The sequence below is a fragment of the Martes martes genome (assembly GCF_963455335.1).
Source record: "Martes martes genome assembly, chromosome: 1".
NCBI lineage: Eukaryota > Metazoa > Chordata > Mammalia > Carnivora > Mustelidae > Martes > Martes martes.
The window spans coordinates 46,285,922-46,309,162 of record NC_137888.1 but is presented as its reverse complement, the minus strand read 5'-3'; the positions used below and the strand labels follow the sequence as shown (position 1 = coordinate 46,309,162).

The 23,241-nt window shown below is 37.1% G+C and overlaps 1 protein-coding gene across 1 annotated transcript in view; it reads left to right on the top strand.

The window, feature by feature from the left end:
• DCBLD2 (discoidin, CUB and LCCL domain containing 2) overlaps positions 1-23,241 on the top strand; it is a gene marked incomplete at its 5' end in the record, with an annotated part of 100,586 nt that overhangs the window by 61,102 nt on the left and 16,243 nt on the right. Inside the window, 6 exons of the mRNA XM_080797993.1 lie at positions 14,907-14,958; positions 17,179-17,251; positions 17,570-17,703; positions 19,337-19,377; positions 20,217-20,432; positions 21,223-21,347. Coding sequence (XP_080654119.1) covers positions 14,907-14,958; positions 17,179-17,251; positions 17,570-17,703; positions 19,337-19,377; positions 20,217-20,432; positions 21,223-21,347 — 641 coding nt within the window. The remainder of the gene's footprint in view (positions 1-14,906; positions 14,959-17,178; positions 17,252-17,569; positions 17,704-19,336; positions 19,378-20,216; positions 20,433-21,222; positions 21,348-23,241) is intronic.

Sequence of the window (23,241 nt, the reverse complement as noted above, 5' to 3'; positions counted from 1 at the left end):
TTCTGATTTCATTTAGTTTTATTTTTCCCTCCCTTCCCCTGTGGTCCTCTGTTTTGTTTCTTAGATTCCACATGTGAGTCAGATCATATAGATTGTCAGATCATCTGATTGACTTATTTCGCTTAGCATAATACCCTCTAGTTCCATCCACATTGTTGCAGATGGCAACATTTCTTTTTTTGATGGCTAAGTAGTATTCCATTTTACATATATATCACATCTTCTTTATCCATTCATCTGTTAATGGACTTTTGGGCATTTTTCATAGTTTGGCTTTTGTGGACATTACTGCTATAAACATTGTGGTGCAGGTGCCCCTTTAGATCACTACACTTGTATCTTTGGAGTGGGTACCTCATAGTGCAATTGCTGGGTTGTAGGGTAGCTGTATTTTCAACTTTCTGAGGAACCTCCATGCTGTTTTCCAGAGTGGTTGCACCAGCTTGCATTTCCACCGACAGTGTAAGAGGGTTCCCCTTTATCCGCGTCCTTGCCATCATCTGTCATTTCCTGACTTGTTAATTTTAGCCATTCTGACTGATGTGAGGTGATATCTCATTGTGGTTTTGATTTGCATTTCCCTGATGCCAAGTGACGTTGAGCATTTTATCATGTATCTGTGATGTTGAGTATTTTATCATGTGTCTGTTGACCATCTGTATGTCTTCATTGGAGAAATGTCTTCATATCTTCCACCCATTCTTGATTAGATTATTTGATTTTTGGGTGTTGAGTTTGGTAAGTTCTTTATGGATTTTGGATACTAGCCCTTTATCTGGTAAGACATTTGCAGGTAGATATCTCCCATTCTGTCAGTTGTCTTTTGGTTTTGTCAATTGTTTCCTTTGCTGTGCAGAACCTTTTTATCTTGATGAAGTCCCAATAGTTCATTTTTGCTTTTGTCTGACAAGAAGTTGCTGTGGCTAAATTCAGAGGTTTCTGCCTTGTCCTCTAGGATTTTGGTGGATTCTTGTCTCATATTTAGGTCTTTCATCTATTTTGAGTTTATTTTTCTGTATGGTGTCAAAAAATGGTCTAGTTTCATTCTTCTGCATGTGGCTGTCCAGTTTTCCCAACACCATTTGTTGAAGAGACTGTCTTTTTTCCGTTGAACATTCTTTGCTTTGTCAAAGATTAGTTGACCATAGAGTTGAGGGTCTATTTCTGGGCTCTCTATTCTGTTCCATTGCTCTATATGTCTGTTTTTGTGCCAATACCATACTGTCTTGATGATGACAGCTTTGTAATAGAGCTTAAAGTCTGGAGTTGTGATGCCACCAGCTTTGGTTTTTCTTTCTCAACATTACTTTGGCTATTTGGGGTCTTTTCTGGTTCCATACAAATTTTAGGATTATTTGTTTCAGCTCTGTGAAAAAAGTTGATGTTTTGATAGGGATTGCATTGAGTGTATAGATTGCTGTAGGTAGCATAGACATTTTGGCAATATTTGTTCTTCCAATCCATGAGCATGGAATGTTTTTCCATTTCTTTGTGTCTTCCTCAATTTCTTTCATGGGTTTTATAGTTTACTGAGTTAGAGTTTCCTTTTCCTCTTTGGTTAGGTTTATTGCTGGGTATTTTATGGTTTTTGGTATAATTATAAATGGGATCAACTCTTAATTTCTCTTTCTTCTGTCTCATTGTTAGTGTACAGAAATGCAACTGATTTCTGTGCATTGATTTTATATCATGCCACTTTGCTGAATTCCTGTATGAGTTCCAGTAATTTGGGGGTGGCATCTTTTGGATATCCACATGGAGTACCATGTAATATGCAAAGAGTGGGAGTTTGACTTCTTTGCCAATTTGGATGCCTTTTATTTCTTTTTGTTGTCTGATTGCTGAGGCTAGGATTTCTAGTACATTGTTGAACAGTGGTGGTGATAGTGGACATCGCTGCCATGTTCCTGACCTTAGGGGAAAAGCTCTGTTTTTTCCCATTGAGAATGATATTCACTGTGGGCTTTTCATATATGGCTTTTGTAATATTGAGGTGAGTTCCCTCTATCCGTATACTGTGAAGAGTTTTAATCAAAATAAGGGGTGCCTGGGTGGCTCAGTTGGTTAAGCATCTGTTTTTGGCTCAAATCCCAGGGTCCTGAGCCCCACATCAGACTCCTTGCTCAACGGGGAGCCTGCCTCTCCACTCATGTTCTCTCTTGCTTGCTCTGCTGTCTTTCTCTCTCTCTCTCTCAAATAAATAAATTTTTTAAAAAGGGAGTAGGAGATCTTAGTTTTGTCTGGTCCCGGGAATTCAGCTAGATAGCTGTCAAATCATTCAGAACACTGTAAACCCAACCTCAGATCTAAGAAAAGAATTGCCGCAATCCTACAAATAGAAAAGCGACCTCTTTCTGCAAGAATGACAAGATGGAAAAACTCATCTCAGAAAAGAGAACAAGAGACAGTACTGACTGCCAGGGACCTGATCAATATGCATATAAGTAAGATGCCAGAACTGGCATCTACAAGATACTAGCTGGGCTTGAAAAAAATCATAGAAGACACTAGAGAATCCCCTTCTGGAGAAATAAAAGAACTGAAATCCAATCAAGTCAAATCAAAAAGGCTATTCATGAGGTACAATAAAAAATGGAATCTATAACAGCTAGGATAAATGAGACAGAAAAGAGAATTGATGATATAGAAAACAAAGTGATGGAGAATAAGGAAGCTGAGAAAAAGAAAGATAAACAACTACTGGATCATGAGGGGAGAATTCAAGAGACAAGTAATACCATAAAGTGAAACAATATTAGAATATTGGGATCCCAGAAGAGGAAAGGCAGAGACAGGGAGACAGAAGGTATATTGGAGCAAATTATAGCAGAGAATTTCCTAATCTGGGGATGGAAATAGGCATTTAAGTCCAGAAGGCACAGAGAAACCCCCCCTCAAAATCAGTAAAAATAGGTCAACAACCCAACATATAGTAGTGAAGCTTTCAAATCTCAGACACAAAGAGAAAATACTGAAAGAAGCTTGGAACAAGTGGTCCATGACCTATAAGGGTAGAAACATTAGATTGGCAGCAGACCTATCTTTAGAGACCTGGTAGGCCAAAAGGACAAGCATGATATATTTAGGAAGCTAAATGAGAAACTCAGGCAGCCAAGAATACTTTATCCATCAATTCTGTCATTCCAAATAATAGTAGAGATTTTTAAAAAACTTCCAGGACAAATGGAAGCTAAAAGAATTTGTGATCAGTAAACCAGCCTTGCAAGAAATATTAAAGGAGATCTCTTAAGCAAGGAGAGAGCCCAGAAGTTAACATAGACTAAAAAGGAGCAAGGACAATGTGCAGAAACAGAGGCTTTACAGGTAATACGGTGGCACTAAGTTCATGTCTTTCAGTAGTTATTCTGAATGTAAATGGGCTAAATGCCCCAATCAAAAGACACAGGATATCAAATTGGATGAAAAACAAGACCTGTTGATAAGCTGTCTGCAAGAGACTCATTTTAGACCCAAAGACACCTCCAGATTGAAAATGAAGGGGTGGAAAACCATTTATCATGCTAATGAACATCAAAAGAAAGCTGGGGAAGCAGTGCATATGTCAGGCAAATTAGATTTTAAACCCAAAGAGATGAACAACTACACTATATGGTAATTAAACAGTCTATCCAACAAGAAGATCTAACAATTGTAAATATGTATGTCCTTAACCAGGGAGCAGCCTATTAGATAAACCAGTTAATAATAAAAGAAACATATTGATAATAGTAATAGGGGACTTTAACACCCCACTTATGCAATAGACAGACCATTGAAGCAGATCACAACAAGGAAACAAGGGCTTTGAATGACACACTGGACCAGATGGACTTCACCAATATATTCAGAACATCCCATCCTAAAGCAATAGAATACATCCTCTTCTGAAGTGCACATGGGACATTCTCCGGAATAGGTCACATACTGGGTCACAGGTTAGGGGTCAAAAGGAACCAAAAGATTGGGATCACTGCCTGCATATTTTCAGACCACAGTGCTTTGAAATTTGAACTTAATCACAAGAGGAAATTTGGAAAGATTTCAAATATATGGAGGTTAAAAGCATACTATTAAGAATGAATGGGTCAACCAGGAAGTTAAAAAAGAATGAAAAAACTCATGGAAACAAATGAAAATGAAAACACAACTGTTCAAACCCTTTGAGATGCACCAAAGATCGTCCTAAGAGGGAACTCTGTAGCAATACAAGCCTTTCTCAAGAAACAAGAAACCTAACATTACTCCTAAAGGAGCTGGAGAAGGAACAGCAAATAAAGCCTAAGCTTAGCTTGAGAAGAGAATTAATAAAGATTAGAGCAGAAATCAATGATATAGAAACCAAGAGAATCGTAGAACAAATCAATAAAACTAGGAGCTTGTTCTTTGAAAGAATTAATACGATCGATAAACTGCTAGCCAGTTTTATCAAAAACAAAGGGAAAGGGCCCAAATGAATAAAATCATGAATGAAAGAGGAGAGAGCACAACCAATACTGAGGAAATACAAACCATTATTAGAACATATTATGGGCGACTATATGCCAACAAATTAGGCTAGGTGGAAGAAATGGATGCATTCCTAAAAACGTATCAAGTACCAAAACTGAAACAAGAAGAGATAGGAAAACTTAACAGATCTGTAACCAGCAAGGAAATTGAGGCAGTAATCAGAAACCTCCCAATAAACAAGAGTCCAGGGCCAGGGGGCTTTGCAGAGTTATTCTTACCAAACATTTGAAGAATTGGTATCTGTTCTTCTCAAGCTGTTTCAAAAATATAGAAATGAAAGAAAAACTTCCAAACTCTTTATATGAGGCCAGTATTATCTTGATCCTGAAACTAGACAAAGACCCCACCAAAAAGGAGAATAACAGACCAATATCACTGATGAACATGGATGCAAAATTCTCACCAAGATACTAGCTAATAGGATCCAACAGTACATTAAAAAAATTACCATGACTAAGTGGGATTTATTCCTCGGCCATAAGTGTAGTTCAGTTGATCTGCAAATCAATCAGTGTGATAGACTACATAAAAGAAAGAACAGGAACCATATGATCCTTTCAATAGATGCAGAAAAAGCATTTGACAAGAAAGCATCCTTTCTTGAAATTGAAACTTTTATTTGAAAATTGAAAAAATATGTAGATCCTAGAGACATCCTAGACCTCATATTAGCAACCACTCGTGAGGTCTATTGAGAGAAATTCCCAAGTTTCTGCTGGTCTTACTGAGACAAGCAAAACCAGTTATTCAGAGGTCCAGAGTCAGTAAGTCAGATCTTTTTATCTAGTTAGTAATACAGGAGACTGACATTTTCATTCTAAAATGTAAAATTAAAAACATTTACCACTGGACTTGAAAAATAAATTTTATAGGTGAGTGATCCAAATAGTTGGTTTTGAATCTGTTTAACATGAGCCAGTTTCTAGGGAAAACACATTTGTAGGATGACTCTGGGCAATAATGTTTAAGTTATTTTAGTTATAGAACAATGAGCTCAGAAGACATATCTGTATTTGCATTGAAAGCTTCAAGTCCTTTAAGGCAGCCTCTGTTATGTACCATAAATTGATGGGAGTAGATGTATGTGTCTTAGTTACACATGCAGCTAAGAAGTAATAGTCAGTACTTCTTTTGTAGAACTTGACATCATCCTTAAAAAGTAATGTTAAACCTCTTTATTTCAGATTTTACCAGTCCAGAATTTTGTAGTGGTCATACTTTTGTAGGTTTGTGCTTTTTGTGCTTTTTTAGTAGCAAATAGTAAATAGTTTAAAATATTTAAATATTTGGGGCGCCTGGGTGGCTCAGTGGGTTGGGCCTCTGCCTTCGGCTCAGGTCATGGTCTCAGGGTCCTGGGATCGAGCCCCGCGTCGGGCTCTCTGCTCAGCAGGGAGCCTGCTTCCCTTCCTCTCTCTCTCTGTCTGCCTCTCTGCCTACTTGTGATCTCTGTCAAATAAATAAAAATCTTTATAAAAAATATTTAAATATTTTATATTTAAATTCCATATTTAAATTTTATATTTATATTTATAAATTTTATATTTAAATTATATATAAATATATAAATAAATATATTTATGTTAAATATTTAAATATTAAAATAGTAATAGTAAATAGTTTAAAATTTCATGTGAGATAAAATGAGCCAAGGTATACACTAATGAACTTTCTAACTGGAATTTACAAATACTTTATTCATTGCCTCCTGACCCCTTAGAATCTGAGAGCCATCTGCTTATGCCTTACAAACAGCTGAGCCTGGGAAATATTCCCATTTGATGGGATTATTGTTATATGTTAGGTTTATTGTTATTATTATGTTCAGTTAGACAACATATATAGTACATCATTAGTTTTTGGTTTTTTTTTTTAAAGATTTTATTTATTTATTTGACAGAGAGAAAGAGAGATCACAAGTAGGCAGAGAGAGAGAAGGGGAAGCAGGCTCCCTGCCGAGCAGAGAGCCTGATGTGGGGCTCGATCCCAGGACCCTGGGATCATGACCTGAGCTGAAGGCAGAGGCTTTAACCCACTGAGCCACCCAGGCGCCCATTAGTTTTTGATGTAGAAAGGAAACAGCAAAACTAAGAGGCAACCCTCGGGAGGAAGAAGATATTTGCATATGACATTACAGATAAAGGGCTGGTATCCAAGGTCTGTAAAGAACTTATCAAACTCAACACCCCCAAAAAACTAATAATCCAGTTAAGGAATGGGCAGAAGACATGTACAGACATTTCTCCAAAGAAGACATACAAATGGCCAAGAGACACATAAAAAATGTTCAACATCACTAGCCATCAGGGAAATACAAATCAAAGCCATAATGAGATACCACCTCACACCAGTCAGAGTGGCTAAAATTAACAGCTTAGGAAGCAACAGATGTTGGTGAGGATGCAGAGACAGGGAAACCCTCCTATGCTGTTGGTTGGAATGCAAACTGGTGCAGCCACTCTGGAAAACCGTATGGAGGTTCCTCAGGACATTAAAAATAGAAGTACCCTACAACCCAGCAATTGCACTACTGGGTATTTAACCCAATACAGATGTAGTGAAAAAAAGGAGCATCTGCACCACAATATTCATAGCAGCAACGTCCAAAATTTCTAAACTGTTAGGTTATTTTTAGAATTAACACCAATAGTTTAAAAGTTTTCTGATTGCTACCTTCTTTAACCACATTTTTTTGGCAAATACTTAACCATTTTTCCATCTTATATTAGATTAAATCAACTTGTAAATGAAACAGGGTAGAATATAGAACTACTTTCTAATAGAGTCCAGATTTCTGTAACTGGTTGTTTTGTTTTTGGTTGTATTTTGTTGGGTTTTTGTCATGAGATGCTTTTGGTTTTAAAAATAGAGCGTGAGTTATTTAAGATTGCTTGCTACCTTAATTATACAGTAATTTTATGGGAATCTTTGAATTCTGAATGGGAATCTTTGAATTCTGAATAGGTTTCTATTTTTAGCATTTTTATTGTGTTCCTGATTTTTGTTGTGGTAGCCGACAAACATTTAAAAACTCTTAAACTCTTTAAGATTTTATGAATGAAGTCTCAGTTTATATGCACATTTTTAGATTTGTTTTTATTTACACACAAATTAATATTATGTTCGTGTATGTAATATACATACAGAAAAATGTGTTTTTTGGTGTCAGTTTGTGCTGACCAATTAAGTGTTGACAATTTTGCAGAGAAAGAGCACTTTAAAACAGTCTGTTAAGAGAGTGTTAACCCAAAGAGGCTATTTAGTTTATGGGATAGAATTTATTACAGGGACGTCTGAGTGGCTCAGTCAGTTAAGCTGCTGCCTTGGGGTCATGTCATGATCCCAGGATCCTGGGATCGAGTCCCACTTTGGGCTCTTTGCTTGGCAGGGAACCTGCATCTCTCTCTGCCTCTGCCTGCCACTCTGCCTGCTTGTGTGCTCTCTCTCTGACAAATAAATACATAAATAAATAAATAAAATCTTTAAAAAAAGTTATTGCAAGTGCAGATAACCTGAAGGGCCTTAATGATTTTAGTGTTTTGTGTTTCATATTTTTAGTGAATTAGGAATGCTGTGAGGGGACTGAGTTTGTGTTTCTGTGGTGTCTAACGTTATCCAGTGACATATTCTTTCACTGCTGCTCTTACTGATGTGTTCATTAGCACCCTAAATACTGTGTAGGTCACAGAGGAATTTTAATATTTTATAATCTTTTAATATTCCTAATGTCACATATATTTTATAAAAAATCTTAGATTTTAATGTCCTATGACTTTTAATATTCTTGTATTTGTTTTTTAATGCACACATGCAGGATCTTAGGTATGAAGAGGGTTTGATTCACCATATGTACCTTATGGCCTGACTACATTGTTTATTAGGCAACCGAGTCATGCCTGCATCATCCATAAGAAAGTACTGACTGTTTTCACCTGAGCTCCTACTATAGATTCAGCTTCCATAGATGACATTGTAATATTTCTAAGAGAAACATAAGATGTAATCTCTACTCTCAGTATGTAAAAGGAGAGAAGATATAAAATGCCTCCTATAGTATCTGCCACTGAGTAAATGTTTTTTAACTCTGAATCACAATAAATTATGTTCTATTACATATGTAAATTTCTTTCACTAAATGACAGATGGTACATTAATACCAGGTTCCTATTATGGAAACAAGGGATTATGCCCAGGGTCACATGGTAATATTGGCTGGATCAACACAATGAGTCTTGTCCTCCATCCTGTAGCCCTTGAACAAAGTAGCATCTATAATGCAGGGTTGCTGACAAAGTGTAAATTAGGAAGGCATGACGTTCATATTCCTTCAGGCTCTGGGAAATTTGTTATTTAAAGAATATTAGAGCAAATAAAGAAGAAGAATATGCATTGTCTTCATTTATTTTCTTCTTTGGGGTAAATAAATAGGGTAACTTACTATAGTACTTTATGTTTTCTTGAATTAGAATAAATTTAGGCACTCCGGCTTCCTTCCTTTAGAAGTAAATGGCTTCAGCTGCACAAAAATTACACCCAGCAGTTAATGTAGTCAGTGCTAACACTGCTGAGAGTTTTTTCAGTTCATTCAGTAACACAAAACTGGGTATTAATTGGGGGAAGATCTAAATCTATTTCATAATTCTGCTGTTTCAGAAATAGTGCTGTCAAAAATATTTCTGATATAGTAACCAATATGCTATTTTTAATTAATTTGTGAACTTATAAAATATCACATTTCTGTGATGTTATGATGGGTTAACATTAGATGTCGTGTTTAAATAAATATTTCATGGCCTATGCAGTTATTAGGCATTAGAAATATGTTTAATTGTACTTAAATTTAAAAAAAATTGTTTTAGGACATCAATTACGGTTGGTAGTAATATTACTAAGTTGGGAGCTGTCTTAGAATATCTAAATGTTGGTGTTTTTGTTAAGAAAATGTTGAAATCTTTCATCCTGTTGTTGATTGTTGACCTGCCTTTTTTTCTGTATTTTCTCATATTCTTCATCACAGTTACATTATTTTGCCTTCGCAACCCCACCTCAGGCCTGCCTCCTCTAGAAAGCCCTTTAGGGTTAAGGAAGACAGCAGATATTAGGGAGCTTCCTAGAGGGATTACAATTACACTCACTTTGGGGTAGACTGTATTGCAGAGACTAGTGTAGAATCTACACGATGGATGCCAGTTCTCCTTCAGGCTGCACAAGGGGAAGAATAGAATGCCAGTCGGCTTCAGCGGAACCCTGAGGGCATTCTGTGTCCTACTGCTGCCACTCTCTATGGCCCAGAGCACCCCAATGAAGTATGCTGTCTTTTAGTGTTTTCTGTAGCAGTAAATACATTATAAATACTCTCTTCTTATGTATAATATTTGATTAAAAGATGTATTAAGTCCCATGCAGAACCTCTTAGTTGAGAAGGGAATAAACTATATACTGCCTTTCACTTTGAAAGTGAAACTGATTTTCTGGCGTTACAGGACATCTTACAGTGGGTCCAGCCTGACAGTTGGGTTGACAATGGTGGTTTATCAGTGCTAATTATTGAAATCACTGCCTAAGCACTTTATGTAGAAAGAAGTTCATCTTTCAGTTTGCTCAGGCCAGAAACCTTATAGTTGTCTTTGACTCCCTCAAACTTTATATTCATTAGCCACTTCTCAGAGTCTTTATGTACATGTATCAGCTTCTGACTACGTCTCAACACCTCCTGCTGCCACTGCCATTCAAGTTACCTACCTCTACCTCAGTTATGACCAGAGATTTTTTTCACTGACCTTTCTTTCTGTCCTTTCTCCCCTTCAGCCTACTCTCAACCTGGTGGTGAGTATGATCCTATTAAAATGAAGGTCTCATCTCACTTTGCCCGGTGTCCTTACCTCCAGGGCCTTATAGGAGAAGGCTTCTCACTCCTCTCTGACTTCAGCTCTTAATCTTCTTTCCCTTGTTCGCTCTGGCAGCAAACATGCTAAGTGTGCTTCTTCCTCAGGGCCTTTGTGATTCCCTCTGCCTATTCTTTGTTATCCCCACACCCGTAGCTCACTCCCTCACCTGTTTTGGAGTTTTATTTGCCTGCCACCTTCTCAGTAAGATCTGTCCTGTTTTCCTTAAAATCACAACCCCTTAACTTTTCCTACCTGCCTTTGTTTCCTTATTTTTTTTCTAATGTATTTATCACTTGTTAAGGTAGTGTCTGTTATTTACTCATACTATTTTCTCTTATCCCCCACACAGGGTGCCTTTTCTATATGCAGAGATTCTTGTGCCTAGAACAACACCTGGTCATAATACATACTTACTAAATATTTGTTGAGTGAATAAATGAACGAATGAATAAACAAGCAAACTGCCAATCCTGGCTCTTTATCTAGGCTTTATTTCATCCCTCAGTGCACATGTGCTCTATATAAAGAAAAATTGTGTCTACTTCTATGATGCTTCTTTTTCTTCACTTTTTTTTTTTTTTTTTTCTTCACTTTTAAAGCTTTTATTACACTGTACATTTCACCTACTCAAAATACATAGTTCATTGATTTTCAGTATATTTACAGTTGTGCAGTCATCACCATAGTCAATTTTAGAACATTTTTCATCACCCCAGAAGAAGCTCCACAGTCACTAGTGGTCACCCCATTCCCTACCCCTTAACCCTCTCCTTCTCTAGTCCTAGGTAACCACAGATCTACTTTTTTCTCTATAGATTTACCTATTTTGGATATTTCATATAAATGGAGTCATATAATGTGGGGGCTTTGGTGGCTGGCTTATTTCACTCAGCATGTTTTCAGAGGTCATGTTGTAGCATATATGAGTGCTGCATTCTTTTTTGTGGCAGAGTAATATTCTGTTGTGCAGATATACCAAATTGATCCATTCATTAGTTGATAAGCATTCATGTACAAGTGTTTGATGGGCATATATTTTCATTTTTCTTGGGTATATTCTAGTAGTGGAATTGCTAGGTCGTATGGTATCTCTGTCTTTACCCTTTTTAAAGAAACTGCTAAACTGTTTTCTAAAGCAGCTACAACATTTAAAAATCTCTCAAGAAGTACATGCAGGTTCCAGTTTCTCCACATCCTTGTCAACACTTGTTACTATCTGTCCTTTTGATTCTAGACATCCCAGTGGGTATAACATGTTTCTCATTGTGACTTTGATTTGCATTTCCCTGATAGTTATGTTGAGTATCTTTTCATGTGCTTATTGGCCATCTGTATGTCTCCTTTGGAGTAGTCTATTCAGATCCTTTGCTCATTTTTAAATTGAGTTGTCTTTAAAATCAAGTTGGAATAATTCTTTATTCTGGGTACTAGATCCTTACCAGATTATATGACTTGCAAGTGTTTTCTCCCATTGTGTGGATTACCTTTCCCTTTTATGATAGCATTCTTTGAAGCACAAAAGTTTTTAATGTTGATGAAATTCAATTTATGTATTTTTGTGTGGCTACTTATGTTTTTGGTATCATAGCTAAGAAAACATTGCTTAATTCAAGGTCAAGATTTATACCTACAGTTTCTTCTAAGAGATACAGTTTTGGCTCTTAAGTTTAGATCCCCTTTAATTTTTGTATGGGATCTTGAGGTAGGGGTCCAATTTCATTCTTCTGCATATGGATATCCTCGTGTCCCAGCACCATTTGTTAAAGAGACCATTCTTCCTCCCCACTGAATTGTTTCTGCATCCTTATCAGAATCAGTTGACTTTAAATCTAGAATTTATTTCTGGACTCTCACTTCTGTTCCATTCATTACAACTTCTTCTACATTGCTGTCAGAAAGCTCTGAGGCAGGTGGTTTCTTTTGAGCTGTATTCATCTTGCCTAAGCTGTGTTATTAGCTGGGAGTCTTGTAGTAATAGTGGTTTTCTGGAAGGCTGTTTACTTGAGAAAAGCTTTCAGGAAAGACACATTTTAAAACATCTTAATTGCCGGCTTGAAGTTTTCTTTGCCTCTGTGGAGTTATAAAGCTTGGTATTCGTAATCGTGATTCTCTTTTTCTGTCTTTAGTGTTCTTGGCTCTCCTCATAGCTGTCCATTTTGAAATCCTATTTTTCTCCTAGGGCCCACTTTTGAGGCCCTATGGAATTCGAAAGTGAGGTCAAGTGAGTTGCATACATTTGCATAGCATAATCTGGAGTTTCAGCGCTGCATGGACTTAGAATAAAGCACTGGTCTGATCAAAAAAATTGTAGCTGGCCAGCATTCTGGCACATGGCCTGAAAGTACTGAGGCCAACTGGCAGTCTTCTTGTGGTTTTGAATGCCACGCTGGACCACACAGGTACCTTTGCATACCAGGCTATTACTTTTAGACATTCAACTTTTTTTTTTTAGACATTCAACTTTTAATCTTGGAAGTTAGAAATCCTGTTGGTGGAGCAGGAAAGCAGAAAATCAATTCTAACTGATGCAGTGTGAAGATTGCCAGGAATAACCAGGGTATAGGTAATTCAGTCTACTTTTCTTGGTCATTCAGTCAGGTAGTCATGAACCCCTATCCAAGCATGTATTCTGTTAAACTCCTAAAACACAGATTTGATCATCATTCAAGTGCCAGTGGTATATTAATCCATTAATTAATCCATGTAATTGCTCTCAAATATCACTTTCTTATTGGTGTAACAGTTGTGCTCTAGTTCTTCCAAGACACATTTCATTTGGGTGATAATCACAGAATTTCTTCAGAATTATAAAATAATCAGTTATCTGTGCTTGCTGTGGTAGCCATTAATTTAGTTAATTAAATTATTCAGGTCACCTGGGTGACTCAGTTGGTTGAACATCTGCCTTCGGCTCAGGCCATGATCTCAGGGTCCTAGGATCAAGCCCCACATCGGGCTCCCTGCTCAGCAAGGAGCCTGCTTCTCTGCCTGCTGCCTCATGTGCCCCTGCATTTTCTCTCTCTTTCTGACCAAAGAAGGAAAAAGAAATGTAATGACTGTTTGCATGCTGTCAGCATGCTAGGATGCCTGTGGAGTGTTATCTCAGTGTATTGTCACCCTCAGCACACTTGTTCGGCCAAGCATTTATATGTGAAATCACTTACCTTTATGATTGCCTTATTAGGACCTTCTAGGTTTACCTCCATGCAAATTAGTCTATGACTGGGCTTAGCCAAATGTGCCAACAGTCACAAACTTTTATTCTTCCCTTTATTCAATAAATGTTGATTGAAAGCCTCCTGTTATGCCATATGCTGTGATTGCTGCTGACAAAACAAAGGTGTCCATAGACCAGGCATCATGCAATGATGTTGCTTAGTACTGTACAGCTGCATCAGTGGATTGTTCTTACATAACACATGGTACTTTGAGAACACATAATAGTCACCTACTCATTAAAACAACCAAAAAAAACATAGGTGCCTACTGTGTGCTCAGGGTGTTTGACCTGTGAAGATGAGGAACATCTGTAAGGAAGTGCCAGTTAAGCCAGCAAGGCGAAGGGACAGTAGAAGATCATGCCAAGTAAAGTGGGTAGCATGTGCCAGGGGAACCAAAGAAGGCTAGTATGGCAGGAACCCAGCACAGGTACAAAACCAGACTTAGACAGGACCAGACCACCACTTCCAGACCTGTGGGCTGTGTTGAGGACTTGGCCCTCTGTCCTAGAGCAGAAGGATGTTGTTGACCTGTTGGAACCAAGAGCCACCTTTTCCCCAGCCTACAAACTAAGTCTAAATGAAAGAAACAGGTTAGCTCCTATTCAGATTTGATTTCTGGATAGAAATGGTAAATTTTAAAGTTCCTTCTTATTTAGGTTAGTGTTTCTTCAATTTCAGTGTGCTTAAGAATTATCTGGAGCTTTCTTTAAAGCAAATTTTTGGGTCTCCACTGCCAGAGACTGTAAATCTGGATGGTGTTCAAGAATTTGAATTTCTGTTAGTTTGCAGAAGATGAACTGGTGCTGCTGGTCCTGGCCATGGACTAGATTTTCAGTATCTGTTCCTTAGAGTAACAAAATTAATTCATCTTTCTTGTCATTGTTTTCGTTGTGTGTAATTAACAAAGGATCACTTTTTAGTTCTATAGTAATTTTCTTTTTTCAGGAGCTGTATTTTGTAGAAGTTATTTTAAGTCTATACATTATACTTACCTGTGTACCTTATGTATGTGTGTATATGTGTGTCTGTTTATGTATATAGTCAACACAGAGGACTCTATGAGATGTGGTAACAAACAGTATTAGGGAGGCATAGCCCCAGAAATCAAGATACTTAAAGCCAAAAAGAAATCATGACTAACAAAAACTTGTAAAAACTTATTAGTCCTACCTTGACAGCTGTTGAGATTTAAAATTTAAAACAATATCATTTGGGATTTGGAAACAATTGGTGTTTCAATAAGAGTAAACCTATGTATTACTGAATCCGTTTTTTATTTTTGTTTTTCTAGATCTAATTACTTGTTTAGACACTGCATCCAGTTTTTTGGAACCTGAGTTCAGGTATGACCATATTTGTGACTTTTTTCCCCTTAAATATTACTCTTCATCTACTTCATCATTATTCTTATACACTTACGATTAATGTGCATTACTATATGTGTCACAGGTGTGACATGTAATTATTCTACGATATCAATAAATTACAGCTTATTTAAAGCCATTGAGTTACCATGTTTAAATTTTGCTTTAATTGTAGCATTTGCATCTTTTCTATAATGAAAATATTATAGTATGAAAGTAAAGTATTTTAATATACTTTAAAAGTAGAACTGGTTGCTTTTAAAAATCTGGCAAAATTGCTAATGAAGTTAGAGGAGCTTTTTTTTTCTCCCTCAAAAAAGGGAAGAAAATGATTTAGGCTATGACGGAATTCTTCAGTGTTCTTGCCCAAGCAGCATTTCTACTACTGTTTCCCTGCTTTATATCCTTGTCTCTTGTCTGGACTGGGATACCCTTCTATTTGATTTTCCATTTCTAACCTTTGCTGGCTTTTATTCTGCCGCTCACGTTGCTGCCAAGTTTCATTCTAAAATAAATGCTTGATCATTCCCCTGCTTTAAAATCTTCAGGAGCTCCTTACTACTAAGACAAAATGCCATCCAGATTTCTTAACCTGGGTTTCACAATCTTTCACAGGTAGTCCTTGGACCATTTTTGCAGTCTTATCTTACGTACTTATGGATTCTTTCCACTGCTCTGAGCTCTCAGAACTTTTGCCCGGAATTGCTTTACTCCTCTCTGCTTGGCACATTTATTCTCGTCTTCTAAGACCGGTCTCACTAACCTGCCCCCAACTTGCTACCACTTCCCAAAGAGCAGCCTTTATTTTGTCTTCAAGGATAGTTCTCTGTCTGCAGGATGGGTGTGCTCGTCAGCACTTACGGAGGATCTCGGTCAGCAGAGAGGCCTCTGGCCTCAGGGTCTGGCACACAGCCTGCCACAGGGTCTTATAGCCCCTGCTCTCTGCTCCATCAGTAGCACCCACAGGCAAGCTGCCGATTTCTCTTGCCTGGACTGGGACGCCCTCCCAGCCCACCGAGGTCTCAGCTTCTCCTCAGGGTTCCTTCCAGCTCTTGCTTCTCAGGAGCCAGAATAATCTTTTTCAGATTATGTGTATAAGCTTTAAAATCCTTCATTTACTTAGAAATATATTCCCAACTCATTCCCATAGTCCACAAGGCTTCTGCACAAAGCCTTAAACGAAAAGCCTAAACTAAACCGTTTAGTTTTCCAGAGCTCACTGTCATCCTCAGCTGAAGAAGCAAACAGGCCACCTCTCCTTATGAGCCTACGGTTCCATCCATTCAGGTGCCTTTCCCTCCCTTTGCTGAGGCTTCGCTTCCTCAGAGCCCCATTTCCCAACTTTGGCAGTGCAGAGCCCTGTGTAGAGCATCGACTCTGGTGCCCACATGCCACTTCCCAGTTGTGGGAGCTGGGCACACTGTTTCTCAGTTCCCTCATGTAAAATGAGGATAATACTAGTACCTACCATTGGGGTTCTTGTGTGGTTCCTGAGGTACTGAGAAGGCTGCCTGGCACATAGTAAATTTACTGAATGTTTGTATTACTTCAATTACGCTTGCTTTCTCCTAGCTATTTCATGGAGTGCCTTTATTCATAGCAGAATCATAATCTGATTAATTACTCATATAAGTGTTAGTTTAATGTCTTCTCCCAACCTCAGGAGTATAAACCCAGGGAGGACTGGGCCATGTTTATTTGGTTGATGTTTTGTAAACCCAGTACCTAGCACAGCCCAGCACTCAACACACAACATAACAGACATTCGGGTAACTGTGTTGAGTGGCTGGGTGGGAGAAGTGAGTGAGTGAGTGAATGAATGCCAAACATTTTTAAGTCAAGTTTGATCAGTAGAGGGTTGGTGAAATAAATCATGGTTTATCCACAAAACAGAACAGCATGTAGCTGTTGAATATGAATAGGTCTTATAGTAAAAATATGTCTGTCATTCATTATGAAGTAAAATAAAGCAGTATGTAGAATATGACACAATTATTTTAAATATGTGGGTGAAGAGGTTTTATATGGATGGATGGAATAAAGTCTAAAAGGGCTTTTTAGAAGTGGTGCTTCTCAGGGTGGTGAGATTATAGTATTTGAATGAACTGAAAAATGAATTATGTGATTTTTTGTTGTTGTTCTTTCCCCCCAGTAAGTACAGAACTATTTTATACCCTTTAACTTGTTTTTATTTCACAGTAAGTACTGCCCAGCTGGTTGTCTGCTTCCTTTTGCTGAGATATCTGGAACAATCCCTCATGGATATAGAGATGTAAGTCTAAGCAACATAGATTTATGTTCAAGTTGTGATAGAACTTTCTTTTTTTTAACTCGAGAATTGGTTGCTGTACCTACTCTGTATATCTTTAATCTTGATTTATTTTCTAGGAATTTTTTTTTTAGTATTATCTATGTGATATTTTATTCTTTTTCTTGTGCTACAAGTCTGTACTATGTTACCACATCAGTAATCCTATGTCTATTGAGAAAACTGCCCCAGTTGACTCATTTCTTGACGAAGCCTAAGTGTCTTGTTTATAAATTATCAAAGAAAATTAAATACTAATCTTTCGTTTTTCCTTTTCTCAAGTCCTCGCCCTTGTGTATGGCTGGTGTGCACGCAGGAGTAGTGTCAAACATTTTGGGTGGCCAAATCAGTGTTGTAATTAGTAAAGGTATCCCATACTATGAGAGTTCTTTGGCTAACAACGTCACGTCTGTGGTGTAAGTATCTATGTTGTTGGTTATATAAGGAAGGGTGTGGGGCAGGAGTGGGATACCAGCTAGTTAGACCTCAGCAACATCACTGTTAATGGTGTTCATGAAACATTTGTGTGATGAGCATCCCATTTTTGTGTGCTCATTGTCCGTGTGTACTGAAGAGGACAGGCAGGGTCGCACAACTTGGCATGTTTTCCATCGCAAAGGTAGTCATTTAGAAGGATGACTTGTTCTTTTATGAGTTTTGAAAATTTTAGAGTAAGGGTCTAAAAGTCTGTGACCAAATTTTTACTTCATTTCACAGATTAGAAGGCATAACTACTCTTCTAGCCTGTTTGACCTAGGATGGATTAAGGATAACTGAAATACTCTATAAATTAAATTTTGACATAAGTCAGAGGTAGTCATATTATGAATCCTCCTCTCCTCCAAAGAGGATATTTTAAGAGTGTATTTTTATGGTCACTACAGTGATCTGTTTTTTGAAACACAGACTAGGCATCAAAAGCAGGAAAAGTTGAAACATTAAATAGAAATGTGATACTTGGAATCTGTTTTGGTAAGTCTTGCTTATTAGATGGGCTCAGTTCTGTAGACAATACTAAGCCTAATTGAAACCAGCTTCTCTTCAGGGATTCTAGGCCAGTTTTCATTCAGAAGATGAGAGCATGATCCATATCCATGCCAGAATAAAACAGGAGTCACCAGACTTTTTCTGTAAAGCACCAGCTAGCAAATATATTAGGTTTTATGTGCCAAATGTCCCTGTCACTTATCCTCTCTTGGTTCATTTAAATCTCTTTAAACATGTAGAAACCATTCTTCGCTTTCTGGCCATACAAAACAGGCCATACATGAGCGAGCTATCATTTGCCCATTCCTGGTATAGAGTTAGCAACCTTTCCTTCTCTTGGTTTCTTGTAGATGATTTTATGCAGACCTTCTCATTCCTTTCTCCTCTTCTGCCTTTAGAAATAATTTTTTTGTCAGTTCTTTCTTTCATACTCTAAGGAAAAAATAAGGACAGGTTGCATTCACTTGTAATAACAGTTTGAATGTTGTGCTGAAGGCAGGAGCATACACTGATGGTTTTATCCCCTCAAGTTCTTTAGAGTCCTTGGTAAACTAGTCATGTGTCCCAGGGCTCCATTCTCCCCAGCTGCATTTACTTGCCTATTACTTTGAAATCCACATGGGGTGCTGCATTATCACACTGACACTTGTTCTTAGCTATGTTTGTTTCCTGTACCAAATGCAGTCTCTCCTCTTTGTGGCCAGCTTTTTTTCTGTTTACCTCCAGGAAACTTAAGCTTCATTCTCTGGTAGTTACAGCATACTTGCAACAAAAGCAAATGATGTGGAAAAGTTCGAGGAATCAGTGTATTTCCACGGAAGATAAATAGAGGGCACATGGGCAAACTTGCGGAGAAAATTGTTAATGTTGATTTCAGAAGTTGTTCTGCTTTGAAATGAGACTTTTTTTTTGGCTAAGAACAGCATTAGTTGTCATGTATATGGCCATAGAATACCCTTAGTTCTTTATATTTTAAAACAAAAAGAAAAGAAAAAGTTTTACTAAGACAAATATGGAGAAGTCAGTATATGAGTGTCACCAAGAATAACTTTTCTCTTTCAGGGGACACTTATCTACAAGTCTTTTTACATTTAAGACAAGTGGTAAGCCTCTCATGGACTTTGTAACTTATTATAATGTGTATAATAGTAAATATTATTTAAACACTCTCATGCAGTATGCCAATTGCTGGGGTTTTGGTGGGTTTTTTTGACACCTTCTCATATATCACAATAATGTAATGGACGGAATAAACTGGAGGTTTTATATTAATTGGGAAATGATTATGTAAGCAAGGAAAGTTCCTTAGGAAAGGTGATTTTTTTTAGTATGTCTGAAGTAATTAATTCCACAGAAAATACTTACTGAGTGCCTTTGATTTGTCAGGCACTGTCCTGGTGCTAGTGAAACAAAAGTGAGCAGAATAAGCAAAATCCTCCTTTCTTGGAGCTTAAATACTGGTATTGAGAGATTGACAGTAAACCTTGGATAAATAAATTAACATATATGATATGCTCTATATAATATTATAGAAGATACAGAGAAATAAGGAAAGAGGATAGGCAATGCAGGAGGGACTGGTTTTGAGTTTTAAGTGGGGTCTGGGTAGGCCTTGTGGAAAATGTGATATCTGAGCAAACACCTAATGGCAGTAGAGAGTAAGTCATTCACTGATCTGGAGATAGTGTTCCAGGGAGAAGATAATGCATTGCCATTAAATTGATGGTTATTGCTTATAAATAAATATGTATGCACATTGCCTGATGAGACACAATGACATGGACCCAAGAAACATTTACCTACTTTTGAAATTCCTCTATTAGAGCATATTACTAGCATAGTATATGTTAATGGCATGTGCACTAGAAGGTTTCCAATGAGCAGATTTACACAGATCGTGAATTTATATCTGGAAACCAAGTTAATATCTTTTTTGTTTCAGGTTGTTACGGAACACTGGGGATGGAATCTGGTGTGATTGCCGATCCTCAAATAACAGCATCATCGGTGCTAGAATGGACTGACCACACAGGGCAAGAGAACCGCTGGAGACCAGAAAAGGCCCGGCTGAAGAAACCTGGACCTCCTTGGGCTGCTTTTGCCACTGATGAATATCAGTGGTTACAAATAGATCTGAATAAAGAAAAGAAGATAACAGGTTAAGAGACATAATTTTCTAGAATGATTTATAATTCTGATTGTATTTGGAAACCTGAAGACATCCAAGATGTTCATAGAAAATTAGGTCACTGCAAATGTAATTGTATGGTTTTAAGTTTTCTTTACTGGTATTAAATATTCCTGAAGGTAGGTTTATAAAATGAGGCAGAGGAAAGGAGTTGGTATTTGATTTCTTTTAGCTTTTCGTCTCTCTCCTTTTTTTTTTTTAGCTTTTCTTTTTCATTGTAATAAGGTTCTTTAAAGGTAATGTTTCAATTAAGTGATCTTGACATTTGAAATAATCATCTCTTAGAGTTATTAAAAGAAATTTATGTTCAAGGAGTTCATTTTAAGTGCTATAAATAATATTCTGCATGTGCTGAATCCAGATTTATTTGGAGCAATTTATCAAATGGTCAGAATAATTTATTAGAACTGGTTTAGGTAATTTTGATTTGGTACTGAAAAAAATAATTGTTTTAATCCATTCATTCCAAGGAAGTCATTGTTACATAGTAGGTGAGATATATTTTATAGTGATATGAACACAAGCTGTCAAAATAGAATAGTCCTTTCCTTATGTGCGCTCATAATTCTTGTATCTTTACCAGGGAACAAAGCCAAGGATTTGGTTGCTATTATAATGAAACCTTGCACTTAGAGATGGCAATGTGCTTTTGGCAAAGATGTTTTAACAGTATACTTTAGGTATTTATGCTTCAATGCTAAACAGACTTTTTTAAGGATCAGACCCTGTGCACTAATGAAAGCAACTTTCCATTCCCCAGGCATTGTGACCACTGGCTCCACCATGGTGGAACACAATTACTATGTGTCTGCCTATAAAATCCTATACAGTGATGATGGACAGAGATGGACTGTGTACAGAGAGCCTGGTGTGGAGCAGGATAAGGTAAAATGAGTGCCAGGGTCTTTTAAAAAATGGGCCTTTGCCAGAAATCATGAAAGCTCTCCTGTGTGATGTTCAAGTTAGCTATCATTTGGTCTTTGTTCTCTTCTGGTTATTTTAGGTTGTGTTGGTTATTAGCCTTATTCTTCTAACTATGCTTAGGAAATTCTCAGTGGTTCTGGGTCCCTTTGGATGATTGTAACATTTTTAACTCAATTGTTTTAGATGCTTTATTAAGAAATTCTAAGAAAGAGGGATGCTGTACTGGCTCAGTCGGTAGAGCATGGGACTCTTGATCTCAGGGTCATAAGTTCAAACCCCCCATTGAGTGTAGAGACTATGCAGTGAATGAATTAATGATTGAATGAATGATTTTCAGTAAGTAGTGGTAACTTATTTTAAAAAAGGGAAGAAATTCTAAAAAGGAACTTGTAACTTCTTGTCTTAAATAAGTTTTTCTTGTTAATCCACAGAATGATAGAAAGCTTAATTTGTTCCCAGATTTCTTCTATGTAGGCAAGGGGGCCAAAAGCCAAAAGCCAAAGGCATAAGTGCATTATAGTGTTGGATATAGACTTGAAAGGTCATTTCAAGATCACCTTACCAAATTTTATCTTAGAAAACTTTTTTTTTTTTTTAACTGAAGAATTTCCTTAACTTCCATGTTAATTATCAAATTGTTGTTTTAGTTAGCAGACAGTGATAATGCAGGAATGCTCTGGAGAAGATCATAAGGGGTGGGGAGTAGGAAGAAGTGGCTGTCCTCTAGATATCCCTTTCACCAGGGCTTCTGGCCCACAATCCACCATGAGGACCTTATAACTGGGGGAGTCCTTGTCCTCGAGGAAGGTAGATTTCTTCTTATCTAGAATTGAAATTATAAGCACAATTTTTTTTAATGAAACTTCCCTGAGTTTCATTTCACTATTTATATGATACTACCAGTTCTCTGTCATTTATCTGATTTGCTAATATATCTTCAATTACCACTTTTCTTATCTCTCTATTCAGAAAACTTCAGGGGCTCCTTATAATCTGTCATATGGATCTAAACTCTTCCGTTGTTATTCAAGGCCCTCTTCCCTCTCTTCTGCCTGTTATCACCTGACCTTCATCTTTGGTGAGGCTCTACCCATTGAAGTAAATAACAGTATTGTCTTTAAACCTATCTTCCTTCTGCTTAATAACCCCAGACTTGGCTACTTTTTACTCTGAGCACATCCATATTTATTTATAGAATATTTATTGTACTTGTGGAATATAGTTAATTTTTTGAAATTATAAGAATTATCCATGTTTATATTATAAAAATATCTAGCACCATTGAATTATGTTTCTGAAAAAGACTTACTCTTTTGCTTCATCTTTTGAAAGATAATTTCGTAAGGTATAGAATTCTAGGTTGATGTTGTTTTTCCCTCCATGCTTTAAATAATGCTCTTACACTGTTTTCTGGTTTGCATTTTTCTAGTGAGAATTCTATCTTTCTTACCTTTGTTCCTCAATATGTAATGTGTCTTTTTATTCCTTAGCTGTTTTTAAGATTTTCTTTTTATCATCTGTTTTAAGCAATTTGATTTTGATGTGCCTTTGTGTAGTTGTCTTCATGTTTCTTCTGCTTGGGTTTCTTTGAGCTTCTTGGATCTGTTGGTTATAATTTGCTTCAAATTTGTAAAAGTATAGACCATGTTTTCTCAGATATGTTGCTTCCCTAATTCTAATGACATGAATATTATGACTCACAGTTTACTGATGCCCTGTTCATTTTTTTTTTTTTTTAAATCTCCATGTTCTAGTCTGGAAAATTTTGTTGTTCTGCCTTTAAGTTCACTAATCTGTTCTGCAACATCTAATCTATTAATCCCATCCAGTGTACTTTTATCTTCAGTGTTGTATT